This window comes from Rattus norvegicus, chromosome 17 (genome assembly GCF_021556685.1).
Source record: "Rattus norvegicus strain SHRSP/BbbUtx chromosome 17, alternate assembly SHRSP_T2T, whole genome shotgun sequence".
Taxonomy (NCBI): Eukaryota; Metazoa; Chordata; class Mammalia; order Rodentia; family Muridae; genus Rattus; species Rattus norvegicus.
In genome coordinates, this window is record NC_141550.1 from 80197005 (window position 1) to 80212740 (window position 15736).

Genomic DNA, 15736 nt, shown 5'->3' on the forward strand with positions numbered 1-15736 from the left:
CTGTCAACACCTGACCTGACTCCGCAAGCTCAGACCTACCTCCGTCAAACACTACCACATGGCTTAAACTTTCATTTACGAAGATATAGATAATTCATCTAAGGACTTCACTGATAACTTTCCACCCACACACCTCATTTCAAACAAAACAAAAAACATGCTGAAACCAAAGAACCACCCTGAGGGCTAACTGTCCAGCCGCCCTCTCGGTCAGCCTCTACTTACAATATCCAGCCACTGGTGCACAGCCACTGCAACCTGCGTCCCCAGGGGTTTGGTCAGCACCAGCACGTCCCCCGGCACCGCGTTGTCTGGCCTGCAGAAGGAAAAGGGCATGTTCCGATCAGACTACCGAAGCAGACAAGATTAAAGCAAAGGGGAATCTGGTGAAAATAACTTTCTGCACTGATCCTGCTTTCCCTTTCCTTGTCTGTGTATGTATGTGTATGAATGCACAGGCATGTGGGTTAGGTAGAAGCCAGAAGTCAATACTGGGCATTATCTTCAGTATTTTCCTGCTTAGTTTTTTGAAATAAGGTCTCTCTCTCACTGAGCCCAGCACTTACCATTTTGGCTAGGCCAGTGGCTAGTGAGCCCCGGGGACTTGCCCGTGTCTGTTTCCCCTGCTGGACACAATATTCAGCTTTTAAGAGGCTGCTGGAGATAGAACTCCTCCTCGTGCTTTGCCCACACATGCCATCTGTTAGGAAAAGGGACGCCTCTGAGATGGAGGATGCTTAAACGGGTGCCCTCAGCTGCTGGAGGGAAAGGAACTCCACTAATGAAAGACGGCGAGCTGTGGACAGTGCGCTCAGCCTCGCTCTGCTGAGCAGACTCAAAGCACCAAGCAGAAGCCGGCATGGGGCTACTCGCTTGTCATCGCAGTTACCAGAAGACTAGGGCAGGGAGATCAAAGTCTGGGTTCCATGGCAGCCCTAAGGAACAGTTTAGAGAGAGATGTTGGCAGGGTGGGGGTGGGGGGTATGGGAGAGCTCGGAGGAGAATGTACACAATGGCAGGGCCACTGCTTCCACACAGGTCTAGGGTTCAACTCCCCAGTACTTGAAAAACAAGCGAGCTCGCAAAACCCAGAAAGCAGAGTAGCAAAGATGAAGCCTGTAAACCACGGTCACCCTGCACACAGGGCATGTGGCCCGTCTGTTCACTGCTGTGGAGAGGAACCTGGCAGAGCCTTTCTCACAGGGAGGTTCCCGGCATTACTGGTACACCCCACCTGACCTCGGGTCCTTAGACCTCTGCTAATGATCTGCTCTAAGGCTAGTCCTGGAACATCAGTGACATCATCAAAATGACCAAACATAATTGAAATGTCCATAGCGAATATACAGAACTAATGGGGGAGGGGGTGCCTGTGATGGGAGACTTGAGCCTCAGCACAGATCACGACCACTGTACTGTAGACTGCTTTTACATCGTTTACATTCTGACCCCGGCTAACACAGTACCTACTAGTTACTAATCAAAACCTGAAGTACAGGCCAGCCAGATGGCTTAGTGGGTAAAAGTGCTTGCCATCAACTCTCAGAACCTGGGTTCAGTCTCCTAGGACTCCCTAGGAGAGAAGAATCAGCTTCTGCAGGTGTTTCCCTCCACATACATAAGTAAACAAACAACAAATGTAAGGCAGATAAATGAAGGACAGGGTGCCTTTCTTAACATCAAACATGAAAAGTGACAATCTGTGTTGAAATCCATCTCCGAAGAATACAGAGAAATGCTCCCAACCCAAAGGAAGCTGTAAGACTTGATGCTTCCCATTACCAGTCATGACAGAAAAACGAGTCAAAGCCACACTGCGATGCCACCTATGCTCACTATACTGGTTCTGAGCAGAATGACATCATAAAACAACTTCTAGAGGGGACATGGAGAACCTGGGTCTGTACATACACACAACAGCAAAACCAAGCTGGGGCTGGAGAGATGGCTCAGTGGTTAGAGCACTGTCTGCTCTTCCAAAGGTCCTGAGTTCAAATCCCAGCAACCACATGGTGGCTCACAACCATCTGTAATGAGATCTGATCCCCCTCTTCTGGCTTATATATAATAAATAAAAAAAAAAAAAAAAAAAAAAAAAAGCTGCACTTGAAGGGGGCTCACAGAAACAGGAGAAAGCAACTGAAAAGTCCACAGTCAGTGGGCGACGTGTATACAGACAACAGCTTATCAGGCCATAAAAAGTACTGTGGAGCTTGGAGGTGGTGGCATACTTTGACCCCAGCACATGGATGTGGGGCAGAGTTCAAGGCCAGCCTGGTCTATGGAAAAAATGCTAGGACAGTCAGGGCGACAAAGAGAAACACACTCTTTAAAACAAAACAAAACAAGAACAAAGGGGGACTGGAGAGGTGGCTCAGTGGTTAAGACTGCTCTTCCAGAGGTCCTGAGCTCAACTCCCAGAAACCACATGGTGGCTCACAACCATCTGTGATGAGACCTGATGCTCTCTTCTGGTGTGTCTGACAGCTACTGTGTGTGTGTGTGTGTGTGTGTGTGTGTGTGTGTGTGTGTGTGTGTGTGTGTACACATATATATATGCACACACACACATATATACACATATATACACATATATGTATATATACATATATACACACACATCTATATGTATATATAATAAAGTAAATAAATCTTTAAAAAGCAAAACAAAAATAAATTTTTTTAAAAAAGCACCCCAGTATTTGTGCTACTATTTGATGACGGGAGAGGCGATTAAAGCCAGGTAAAGTGCCCTACAGAGCATGGTCCATTTATCCAGTGCTCAGAACAGGCCACCCTTACAGACAAAGAGCAGCTTACTGGTCTCCAGAGCATCATGGGAAGGGGAACCTAGAAATGTCTGCTCCTGCAGACAGGCTTGGGGGAGGGAAGCAAATGTTCTGGGCACTGGGCAGGATGGTGGTCATTCAAGCCTACACTCACAAAACCAATGACCTGTAGACTTAAAATGCTGACACAGAGGTAGAGCCCATGGTGCAATACCTGCTTAGCAGACACAACAAGCTGTGCGCAATCCCAGGTACAAGAAACTAAACAAACGGGAAAAGCTTTGGAAGTGAGCAGGCTGAGGCAGGAGGATGAGTCTGAGATCAGCACGAGATACAAAGTGATACCTTGTTTTAAAAAAAAACAAAAAACGGGGCTGGAGAGATGGCTCAGTGGTTAAGAGCATTGCCTGCTCTTCCAGAGGTCCTGGGTTCAATTCCCAGCAACCACATGGTGGCTCACAACCATCTGTAATGAGATCTGATACCCTCTTCTGGTATGTCTGAAGACAGCTACAGTGTGTTCATATACATAAAATAAATAAATAAATCTTAAAAAAAAAAAACAAAAAAAAAAAACCAAAAAACAAACAAACCAAAAATAGACAAATAAAATGCCAAATAACATGTCACATTTTTGTCATGTGAAATTTACAAAGTTTAAATTTGCTCAAGAATAGGATCAAAGTACTGACAAATGCTACAGCATGCATGAATTTAAAAACACTAAGCTAATATACAAAGGAAAACCAATCAAGATTGGAAGGACAAGCAACTAATAACCCCAGTGGGAGAGTTCCCGCTCAAGGCGATCAAAGTGTTGAAGGGACGCTGGTCAGTCTATTGCTCTGGAAAGGCCTGAGCTCACTGAATTGCACGCTCTAAGTGGGTGAATTGTACAGCAAGTGAACGACACCTTAATATACCTTATTTTTAGAGAGAATGAGAGAGAAGCAGGTTCCAACATGAACAAAGGCCGACTTACATGATAAATTCATTGGGCTGGCAGACAGTTGTGGCGACTCCTCCCAGAACAATCCAGGGGTTCAATACCGTTTGGCCCCCCGTTACAGAGGTCCCCGCTTCCTCGGCCGCATCTTTAAAACCCTGTATAATTAGCGGCATCACTTTATCCCTTTCCTAGAGTTTAAAAGGACACAGATGAAAAGTCATGAGTTCTGTTCAAAACCCAGGAAGGATGCTTCTGCATTTGCAGTTATAAAAAGAGATAAAAAACCCTAGAGAACCAAAAGGTGACAGACAGCATAGAGTGCAACAAAGCAAGGGAGTGTTTGCTGACACAAGCACGTTGTCAACTGTGTTCTGGTTACAAAGTGAACAAAACTCAGGGAAGAGAGTGTATATAACATGCCACTTGCCCACAGGCCTTGCCCAGACACGGGTGGCTATCAGAGGTCAGCTCTTGGCTGACCATATGAATATAGCCCTGTCCCCAAAAAATGATTCTGTCTGCCAAGAAGTGGAAAGAGTTGCTGAGAGATTCGGCGTAATGCACCCCCGGAGAAGACTTCCTATGAGAACCGGACACTGCTGCTCAGAGTGCAAACGGCTAGGGAAAAGGACCACAGAAAACTGGGTTATCTAGCAGTAAATCCTGACAAACTGATTGGGGAAGGCATACTGAAAGAAAAACACATCTTGTTAAAGTCAACTAAAATAATGGGGCCAGAGAGACGGCTCAATGGTTGAGATCAGGATAGAAGCTTCGTTCTCAGCACCCACATGGCAGCTCATAACTACCTCTAGCTCCAGCTCCAGGCACACACACACTGGCAAATACTCATGCACATAAAGTAAAATAAATAAAAACAACCTGTACGAATTCATCCCGGGTCCAAGAACATGAAAGACAGCAGCCTGCCAGGCAGGGACAGAGATGGGAAAGCATGAGGGTCTTGCCCCCCACTGAGGCTGCTCCCTACCTGAGGGCCGTGAACTCAGAGCCTAATCCGCACACATGCGCGCACACTATTTAGCTTTCTATGTACCCAGAAGAGAGTTAAGGAGCAGGTGGGAGAAAAAGAGGATAGGTACTCTCATTTTAATTCACAGATAAATGCCCCAAAGTGGACAGCTGCAATACTGGAGGCCATGTCTGTAAATGCAAAATAAAGTGAAACCAAAGACCAGTGAGCGGACCTGTGACTTACCCGGTCAGTCATTTTATTACTGACTCCAAGGAGCATTAGCATATTGTCACATTCTGTGACACCCATCGCATAGAGGTCACTGAGGACATTGGCACACGCTATCCTGCCCTAGGAGAGAGCAGAGATGTGAGAAAGCACAGCCAGGGATTTTCCAAAGATGGAGTCTATGAAGCAGCAGCCTCCGAGACCCTGGGGGTCTCCAGGAAGGGCAGCTCCCAGGACATGGCTGTCAGCCGGTACCTTCACCTACTCTCAGGCCACCCGCTCACCCACTGGAGCAGAACAAAGAGTTCACATTCTTTACCATCTGAGATTCAGAGCCCTGGCTCAAGATGGGGCAGGAGGTGGGGTTGGGGTTGGGGGATCAGGAAGAGAAGCGGTTAGCACTGATGCTCTGGGAGAGACCAGGGCGCTAGGGAGGCCTGATAGTCATTTAAAGGTAACCTTGGGACACCGGCACTCAGCAGACCAGAGCTGCCTCTGCTGGTTAATTTTCATGTTGTTGGATTAAGAAACTTTTGCACCTTCAAGTTGAAAGAAGTAAATAGTAAACAAAAGTAGGAGAAATAAGAAACACACTGGCCTAAAGGAAAAATGAAATCGCTTTTCTCAGTAAATTCTATTGCTTTATGGGGAATTTAACAAACATGCAATAGGCATGAGGTAATGAAGACTAGTGCTCTAAAGAGAGTTTAAAGGTTAATTGTCATTGTCTAAGTCATCTTTTTATAGACAGCAGAGAAAAATAACAAGGTTTTCTTCTGACGGAATAACCAATATGGAGACAGCAGGTAATTTTCAGTTGCATTAATATACTTGGGGATTCCAGGCAGCTCTGCAGCCTTCTACAGACCCAGGGTCAACATCCACAAGCCTTGTCAACGAGGACTTGAGGCTGAATCTCGGGCTTCTAAGAGATGCTAGAAAGGGTAGACTCTGGGCAACGCCTTTGCCAAGTGTGCTGCTTTACAGAGAATACACCTTCTAATGCCCTCTTTACTCATACTGCACCGAATCTTCCTTTTCCTACCATGGCCCAAGTCCTTATATGTGAGGCTTCATCCCAATGTCCTTGCGACCCAGGAAGGGAGCTGACCTCTTTAAACAAATGGCACATTCCAATTTCTTCATTGTTCTCTTGGTTGGTAAAGAAGTTAGTTGGTTAAAGATTAAGCAGAATAAAAGGCTGCTGGAAACGTGTCTGCAGTGCATGAGCAGCACCTAGAACTTTGTGTACGAGCACGCGCATGCATGTAGAGGGCAGAGTCTGTGTCCGTCGGTGTCTTCCTCAGTCACTCAACCTTACTTTTCAAACAAGGTCTCTTATTGAACCAGGAGCTCAACAATCGGGTAGACGGGCCAACCAGCAAGCGCCTGGAATCCTCCTGTCTCTGTATCTCGGCATGAGTACTAGAGGTGTGTGCAGCCACGCTCGGCTTTTTACTTGGGTGCTGGGGTCTTCCTGCTTACATGGGGACGTACTCTGTCCCCTGCTGCGTCATCTACAACTTGAATGGCATGCTAGATCTCACAGTGGAACAGTGGTGTGTAGGCATGTAGGAGGCTGGGTAGCTGCTAACCAGCTTATCCTACCATTTAAGAATAAAACAGGTCCTGGGTTCGGTCCCCAGCTCCGAAAAAAAGAACCAAAAAAAAAAGAAAAAAAGAATAAAACAGGTTCAAGAAGTTCACTGTAAAGTAAACCAGGCATGGTGGTGCACACCTTTAGTCCCAGCACTGGGGAGGCAGAGAAAGGCAAGTCTCTAAGTGTGAGGCTCTACATACAGAGTTCCAGGACAGCCAGGGCTACACAGAGAAACCCTGCCTTGGAGGAAGTCTAATTGTGATGCGATTCCTAAGCTCCTCTATTGTGGGAGGAAACATTCAGAATCAGTGTTATTCCAAAGTATAGCAACATTTCCAGCCAGAAACAGCAAGGAGCAGTACATTTTACAAATATCAGGTACAAGGAAAGAAAGCAGAGAACGCCACCAACTCCCAGTATTCTGTCAAAACTGATGCTACACACTACAAAGGCAGTAGACAGATCTCTCCACGACACTTGGTTCATGCAGTGTCAAGTGAGGAGACAAGTCCTGCTGTGGTGGCAGGAATCAGGAACGGTAATATAACTTGGATACAGCAAAAGTGGAAAAACACAACAGCCAAACATAAACCCCACCCAAAGGCACACATAAAGCCAGCCGAAACCACAGCTGAGTGCACACAGCAGCTCCAATTACGAGAGCACCAGACTTACCATCATGTAAGGGTCGTCCACGATAGGATAAATGTAATCTGTGGTTTGAACCAAGGAGAGACCACCGTGCCTCAGAGGAATGACGCAAGTATCCATCCCAATGCCTGGCAAGACGGGCATGGCCAGCGCCAAAAAGGAAAGAAAAGAGCGTTTAATCCTGTCTGAGCAGCACTTTGGGCAAAACCCCACACTGCCAACCGAGCTATGCGTGTGCTGTCAGGAAGCGTTACTGAAATTACTGTGGGACAGGACCAGCATAGGATGGAAGGCAAGAATTAATTGTTAATCAACAAGACTGCAAGACAGCATAAAACCTTACTGAAGTCTCTAACACTTTACATTCCTGAACCCTGTGATTGATGCCCTGGCCGGCCTAGATTCACTGTGTAGACCAGGCTTAACTCAGAGACCCACCTGCTTCTGTCTGCCAAGCGCTGAGAATAAAGGTGTGTGTGCTATCAAGGCATGGTGCTTTCGCCATGCTGGCTCATTCAGAATTTCTCTGCATGAAACAGACGGAACTGTTGCAGTTTTATTGACAGCTACTTTGAAATTAATTGCCCAGATGTTATAACTTCCTAGACAGTCTTTGTACCATAATCTCATACAGAAAATGCCAGTTAGCACTACATGTAGCCTGTAGGAGGAGGTAAGGGGAAAAGCAGGAGTCAAAGTTCCCAACCAAGTGTGTCCATAAATACTCAGTATCTGATCTGGGTAATTCAATTCTTTGTTTCCCCAGAGCACTTTCTACACCTTTGCATATCATACATGTGTACACCCAGATACAGAGGTCAACATCTCGTTTCTTCCCAATCTTACTTTCACCTTATCTTTTAAGACCGAACCTAGAAATAACCAGTTCAGCGTTAGCTAGGATGGCTTTCTGTGGGTCATCATATTTCTTTTAGACAGCACTGTACTATATGCTACTCGGTTTCAAAATCACTTCTGATGCCCCTGGAGTGGGCAAGGTGGGACTTAATAGAAATGGTTAACTGATGCTGGAAATTTGGAAGTTCAGGATCTTGAGGAAGACAGCCTGCCTAGGTTATGGCTGACGACATGATCGTTATTGTCAACACGACACCAATCTAGACATAGCCAGGCAGAGCGACATTCAACCAAGGAATCACTTCCACAGAACTAGCCTAGTGGGCATTCTTTTGGTTGCTAACTAACTGATATAGGAGGGCCCAGCCCACTGTGGGTAATGCCATCCCTGAGCAGGTACCCTGTGCTGCTTTAAAAAGCTGGGGGAACAAGCCAGGACACAGTATTCCCCTCCTTGGTTTCCTTGATGGAAGTCTTGGCGGCTCTAAGCTTCCACAGACCCTTTCCTCCCCATGTTGCTTTTGGTTATGGTGTTCATCGCAGCTATAGAAAAGCAAACCAGAACACACTAGGAATTTCTCCGTAAGCGACAAACAGTAAGTAATTAATTCAGGCTTCCACTCCACTGTCACCAAAGCGGCCGTGGACATGTTCACAAATGAGTGAGGGTGCATTCTAGTGTGATTTTCTTCATAAACACATGGCAGGTCAGAGCTGTACCTGAGACCACAACGGTGACGCACTAAGGTAAAGGAGAGACCTTGGTGAGTGGAATCGGACCAGAACCACTCATAAAGTTCAGACTGGACAAGCTTAGGGAGGCACATGCAAGAGGATGGTCTCTTTTTTTTTTTTTTTTTTAAATTTTTTTTTAATTTATTCATTTATTATATATAAGTACACTGTAGCTATCTTCAGATACACCAGAAGAGGGCATCAGATCTCTTTACAGATGGTTGTGAGCCACCATGTGGTTGCTGGGAATTGAACTCATGACCTCTGGAAGAGCAGTCGGGTGCTCTTAACCGCTGAGCCATCTCTCCAGCCCCGTAGAGGATGGTCTCTTAAAACCTGAGTATGAGGCTGACAGGAAGAGCTCACGGGGCCATGCTGGCCTATCAACACAATTAGGCTGATGATACTGTATGTCATACAGGGTCACATGACTGACTAGAGCACGCAAGCTTCCTGGAATATTACCAGTAAGCCTCATGATAGAGGGAGTCAGGAATACACCTACGGGATTGGAAGCTGGCTGGGGGTACAGCTCTGCAGTACCTTATAGCATCCTTATAGCCCCGGGTTTGATGCCACACACACACACACACACACACACACACACACACACACTCTCTCTCTCTCTCTCTCTCTCTCTCTCTCTCTCTCTCTCCCTGAAGTTGTAAGGAAGGAAAAGGGATAAGCCGGACATGGGTCACTAAGAACTCACTAAGAACTAGAGCTTCAATTAGGAAGCTAAGGATAGTTGTGGTAGAGGAACAGAGCAAAGTGGCTCCAGGAGAGGTTAAATGCAAGACTGAGAAGCTAATGCTATGCTACAGGGAAGCCTAGAGCGTCTCAAATAGAAAACATGTGCTGGGTGGTGGTGGTGACCACCTTTACTCAGCGCTCAGGAGGCAGAGGCAGGCAGAGCTCTGAGAGTTCAAGACCTGCCTGGTCTACAGAGGGAGTTCCAAAAATCCCAAAACATATGAATGAATGAATGAATGAATGAATGAATGAAAGAAAGAAAGAAAGAATACTACAGTACCAATAACCCGTGATTGACACCTTCCAGGTATAGAAAACAAATGGACTGGTTTGAGGAAACACCACTTTCTGGGGCCGGAGAGATGCTCAGTAGCTGAGAGCACTGACTGCTCTTCCACAATTCAACCCAGCAACCACATGGCGGCTCACAACCATGGGATCCCATGTCCCCTTCTAGTGTGTCTGGAGACAGCTACAGTGTACTCATACACGTAAAATAAACGAGTAATTCTTTAAAAAAAAATCCAGTCATAGCCGAGCAGTGGTGGCACCAACACCTTTAACCCCAGCGCTCGGGAGGCAGATGCAGGGGCATCTCTGTGAGTTGGAGGCCAGCCTGGTTTACAGAGCGAGTTCTGGGTCAGCCAGGGCACATAGAGAAATCCTGTCTCAAAAACAAAACAAAACAAAAACAAAAAATGCAGATGTAGGGCATTTTCTCAATTAGTGACTGATGCAGGAAGGCCTAGCCTGCCTATTGTGGGGGGAGCCATCCCTAGGCTGGGGGTCCTGGGTTCTGTAAGAGAGCAGGCTGAGCAAGCCATGAAAACAGCCAGGAAGCAGCACCCGTCATGGCCTCTGCAATGGCTCCCGCCTCCAGGCTCCTGTTCAGACTTCTCTCAGTGATGCACTACCGTGTGGAGTAAGCTGAATAACCCCTCCTCCCCGACTGTGTCCTGTTGGAGGTTCTCCATCGCAGTAGAAACCCTCACTAAGACATGCTAGTAATCACGCAGATCTTCCAGGATGCCTTGGTCGCACTTAAGTAACACATTCACAGAGCCATGCGTACGGGCTCTCCTTTAACCCCAGCATTTGGGAGGAGCTCTGTTTGAGAAAAAGGAACCGCTAACACTATGAAGAGCTCAGAAAACAGCAGTGCCCTCGGCTCCTGGACACTCTGGGGTCAATTCAAATCCATGCATGTGTATATGCATGTGTGCAGATGGTGTGTACGGTACAGACGCATTGTACACATGCACGTGCAGGCCAATACAACTTCAGCTGCCAGTTCTTAGACAGGGTTCACCTTTTCTGAGGCAGCCTGTCCCTGGCTTGGGAATTTGCAAATCAGCTAGGTTGGCTGGCTGATCACAGAGCCCCTGGAACACATCTGCTTCTCCCTCTCCAGCATGGGGATTGCAAGAACACTGCACCACACACATTCTCTCTCTCTCTCTCTCTCTCTCTCTCTCTCTCTCTCTCTCTCACACACACACACACACACACACACACACACACACGCACACACACTAAGGTCCTTGAACTTTACCGACTGAGCTACTTCCTCAGTCTTCTCTCCTGAGTGCACACCAGTCCACGTGGCCCACTCACAACTTTTCAGTCCACAAGTCCTGCAAAGGCCCCTAGTCACAGCACTTAAAGCTGTTCTTAGGGTACTTAAAAAAAAAAGGGGGGGGGGGCTGGGGATTTAGCTCAGTGGTAGAGCGCTTACCTAGGAAGCGCAAGGCCCTGGGTTCGGTCCCCAGCTCCGAAAAAAAGAACCAAAAAAAAAAAAAAAAAAAAAAAAAAAGATGTATTTATTTACTATATAAGTACACTGTCGCTGTCTTCAGACACACCAGAGGAGGGCATCAGATCCATTACAGATGGTTGTGAGCCACCATGTGGTTGCTGGGAATTGAACCCAGGACCTCTGGAAGAGCAGTCAGTGCTCTTAACCGCTGAGCCACCTCTCCAACCTTGTTCTTAAGACAGTTACGGCAACACCTTCACTAAGGCAATGAAGAGAACACAGCATTTTAGAGGCCATTTGAGAGAAAAGCAGAAAGGAGGTTTCTGCTTATTCTCAGCTAATCAAAAACTTGTAAAAAAAAAAAAAAGTCCTACTGCAGTATAATGACGTCACAATATACGTTATAATTTCAAACCTGCCAACCACGTTCCCTGATGCTTTCAAATTCTTTCTTTAAACAAGTGACATTAACGTCATATCAGATACTGAGATCCTCTGACAGAACTTGAAGAGTCAAAGCGACATGGGAGAAGTCTGGCTGCTGACCACACTTGTGGGTGTTAGGGGATGGAGTACATACCAAGTCGTGGCATAACCGCTCCCAGAAACTGCTCATCTTCTTGGAAGTGGTTCTCTTGTAAAGATTCCAGCAATTTCTGCAAGACATCTTGGGGCACTTTGCAGCCTGTGCCTTTCAGTTCAGTAAACCTGGTTAGCCGGAAGCTCTTGTCCAATTCATAAGTTTCCGGGTTAAAGGACTCCCGAGTAGACATGGTTCTGGGGCCGCACTCTTCACAGTTCAGCCCCTCCCCTCCCTTTCTCTGGATCCAATGGGCTTTCTACTTGTGATCCACCTAGGTACCACCAAAACATAAACAGAAGTCATTGTTAAAAGACTCTGAACTGGTATTTGTCAAGAATCAAGTGAATGAATGTTTCAAGAGAAACATTGGAGGGGTAGAATTGCCTAGAACACAGTGAAATACTTTGTTATGGGTAAACTGGAGTAACGGATAATGCCATCAAGAATACTTACGGAAGACCAGAGAGTGGGATTGTGGTTATAACGGTGGCTCCAAGGGTAATCTCATGTTATACCTGCCGCTTGGGCAGTCAACTCTTGAAGTTCTTCTTGGGCACCGGGCTAGGAGAACTGGTAGTCACTATGTGTCAGTCTAAATAGTCTATGCTTTAGAAAGCAGAGATCCTAGCTACAGTGACTTCTCTGGAAAAACATCTGGCTGTCTTTTGCTCTCTCACAGAGAAAAATAAAACAGCCACCAGAAACTGTAAAAAGGGGACACAAATGCATCTCATGCAATTTTTTTTTTTTAATTGAGACAGGGTCCCTCTACATAGTTTTAACGGTCCTGGAATTCATTCTGTAGACCAGGCTGGCCTCACAGAATGCACTTGCCTTTTGCCTCCTGAGTGCTGGGATTAAAGGTGTCTACCACTATTTCCTGTGAAATTCTAAAGATACTAAAAATCCTAATTTAAAAAACAAGTCTCCCTCTGAACCAGAGAGCACAAACAATATTTAAAAATAAAACAGCAAAGAACTCAAAGGCTTTTTCATGGCTGTAAAACACAGAAAGGCTCAAGAGAGTGCTTGCAAAGTTCTCTGATGCTTTTAAACATTCCTAGAAAGCAAACATCCTGCCTAACAAAGCAGTATACACACCATTGACAAAACGCCATACTGTTCATTACTCACTACAAAAAGAAACAGTATCACCCGAGATCACAAGTATAGTCCTGGGTACCATGCACTGCATTTCTGCCCAAGCTCCGCTGTTTGCAGCCTTCCACTTAATTCAAAACTCTGTAAGTGTTCCCGGGGTTTACAAACTTTCTGACTGATGCTTTATTGGGCGTAGGATTACAGACACCCTAAGTTTTAGGGTCAGTTTCCCCTATAAAATTTATGATTGAGAACATAATTCCCATTTATAGAGTTCTCCATCCCCCAGAAAGCACATCACTCATTTAAACTAAATTTCACAAAGCCCAAATTTGGGCAGCAATCCAAACCGTCGTCACAAACAAGACATGAGCAATGATTTCAGCGGGAAACTACAGACAGGGATTTCACGCATCATCCACAGAAACCGAACTCCTCTAAAGAGCAGTGTGAGCCAAGCAAGTCTCCGAGATGGGAATTCTGAAGCCATGTAACAGTTTGGAAAAAGTGCGAATGACAATTCAACTCCGAAGAAAGGTTTGAAACAGCACACTGCCTCGCAATAAGTGTCTGCCTCATCTCGCTCTACCTGGTACAAAACGAGAAAACTACCCTTCATAAGGAGTCTATTTGCTTCCCTCCAATCCTCAACCCGGAGGCAGGAGAGGGAGTCTGATGAGTCCCTTTCTTTTACGTTATTTTCCCTACACTTTCTGGTTAGGAAGGTTTAAAAACGCCCTACATCCAAAAACCCCAGCAGTTCAAATACTCCCAAGTGCTAAGAAGACCTAAGTCACAGGGCTTGACCTCAAAAGAAAACTCAAGCTACTGGAAAGGATGGAATTGGGGTTTGCTTCGGGCAGAGGAGAGCGCGTCCGACCTGGAAGTCACACGTTTACACCTTTAAAACAATGACATGAATATTTAAAGACCGCGTTTAACCCCTTCGCTACCGCGCGCGGGACGGGCTCCGGCGGCCGGGTGCGGTGGGGTAGCACACCCACCTCCCCGCTAGACCCCAAGCTCCGCGCTTGCTCCCAGGCCCGGAAGCCGCGGCGTGCGCGCCCGGACCCCGCGCCCTCCATGGGGCCGGGCGCGGAGGATGCCACTCAGGGGACACCTTAAGTCTCAGGCTGCCGCCTTTAAAGGCACTGCGGGCGCGGGCCGCGTTCTTTGTACCGCGCCGCGGGCAAGCCGCCCGCAGGGCTATGCCGCACTACAGGCCTCGGCGTCGCCGCGGCCGCGGTGACCGTCGCAGGCGGGGACCGGAGGGACGCGAGGGCCGAGTGGGGGCGGGGAGGCCCACGGCGCAGCGCCAGGACACCGGGCGGCTAAGGCGAAGCGCGCGCCCGCGCCCCCGCGCGCGGGCTCCCCGTCCGCGCCGCCACACAAAAATGTCGGCGGGCGAAAAGATTAACCCCTGCGTGGCCGCCGCCGCCCTCCCCCTCCGCTCCTCCCTCCTAACCCCGGCCCCGCGTGCCGCGGCGGCGACGGCGGAGGAGGCAGCGGCGCGGGCGGCGCTTCTTTTTTAAAGCGGCCCCACCAAACCCTGGGCTCGGCCCCTCTCCAGGCAGGGCGCGCGAAGGGCCCCGGTGCACGGCTTCCCGGCCGTCCCGGGCGGCCCGGAGGGGGATTTGCAACGGCCGCGCCGGGCCTGCGGCCCGATATTCCCCTTTAAGCCTGCTGTCTCGCCCCCCCTCGCCAGGCCCGCCGCTTACCGGCTCGCTTTGCGCCCTCCGCCTCCTCCCGAAAACGGGCCGCGGCGCTCCCACAATGCACCGGGCGCGCCGGGCTCCCTTAAGCGTCGCCTGAATAAAAATGCTGCTCCCGGTGGCGGCGGCACGGCCCCGCGCTTGGACGCCGCGTGGAGCTCGGCCTAGGCTGGGTGCGGCCCTCCGGGAACCGGGCCGCCGCGCTCCCGCCGGCCGGGCGCGCGAGGGTCCCTTTAAGAGCGGCCACCTCCCTTTAAGGCGGCGGGCCGGTGGCCGGAGCGGCTCCGTGTTGCTGGTGGCGGTGGCGGCGGCGGTGGTGGTGGCTGCGTGCGGCCCGGGAAGGGGGCGGGGGCGCTGTGCAGAGGCCCGAGCGCGGCAATGATTGGTCTCGGGGGAGGGGTGGGGGGTTGCAAACCCAAGGAACGGTGGCATCCGTTGCATGATGCAGAAAAAAGGGGGGGGGGGGTTGATTTCAAAAGTTGCGAGCAGCACAGGCAGCAACCTTGAGTGATGGAGGCCACCTACTTTCGCACCCCTCTGTCCCACAAGGAGGGACCAGAATGGGTTTTGCACAACCTGGCCCGGTGCGATCCCCGCACCACCCACGGGACGCAATACCTACTCCCGGATCTCGGCCGCAGGGAGACAGTGACGGTGGGAACAGTTTGCGGAGGCGTGCAGGAGCCAAGGACACCTCAGCCCCCAGTGAGACGTTTGAAAACCCAACTTAACCCCGCTCTCCATTCTCAGCGACTCCCATCTTTTCTTCATTCTATTGTTTAAGCGTAGCTGGGCATTTCATTGGAGTCCCAGTGAAATATGCAAATGCCCTGTGAAAGTTTCTTGAATATTTGATAGGTATTTTGGGGAGGGGGAGTTTATGTTACTCGGTTATATCATTCGTACTTCCCTGTCCAAGTAAATATGGCAGACTCATCCTGTGTGCTTAAATTGGTATTGGTGATGCGGTTTCACTTCATGAAGTAACTTCAGATTTCTGACTCTGTATCGCATTGCCGGTACAGAGTGCGTCCATTCGACTGAG

The 15736-nt window shown here is 48.5% G+C and overlaps 1 protein-coding gene across 7 annotated transcripts in view; it reads right to left on the reverse strand.

Annotated features, from left to right (window-relative positions):
- Sephs1 (selenophosphate synthetase 1) overlaps positions 1-15044 on the reverse strand; it is a 28676-nt gene extending 13632 nt beyond the window's left edge. Inside the window, exons 1-7 of one of the 7 annotated variants that reach the window (XM_087590246.1) lie at positions 13984-14391; positions 12332-12448; positions 11876-12149; positions 7218-7321; positions 4958-5065; positions 3772-3926; positions 226-316 (exon numbers count right to left, since the gene is read on the reverse strand). In XM_087590246.1, the coding sequence (XP_087446372.1) occupies positions 226-316; positions 3772-3926; positions 4958-5065; positions 7218-7321; positions 11876-12068 (651 nt within the window). In that variant the 5' untranslated portion in view covers positions 12069-12149; positions 12332-12448; positions 13984-14391. 7 annotated transcript variants of the gene reach the window in all.
- Between the last annotated feature and the right edge of the window lie 692 nt (positions 15045-15736).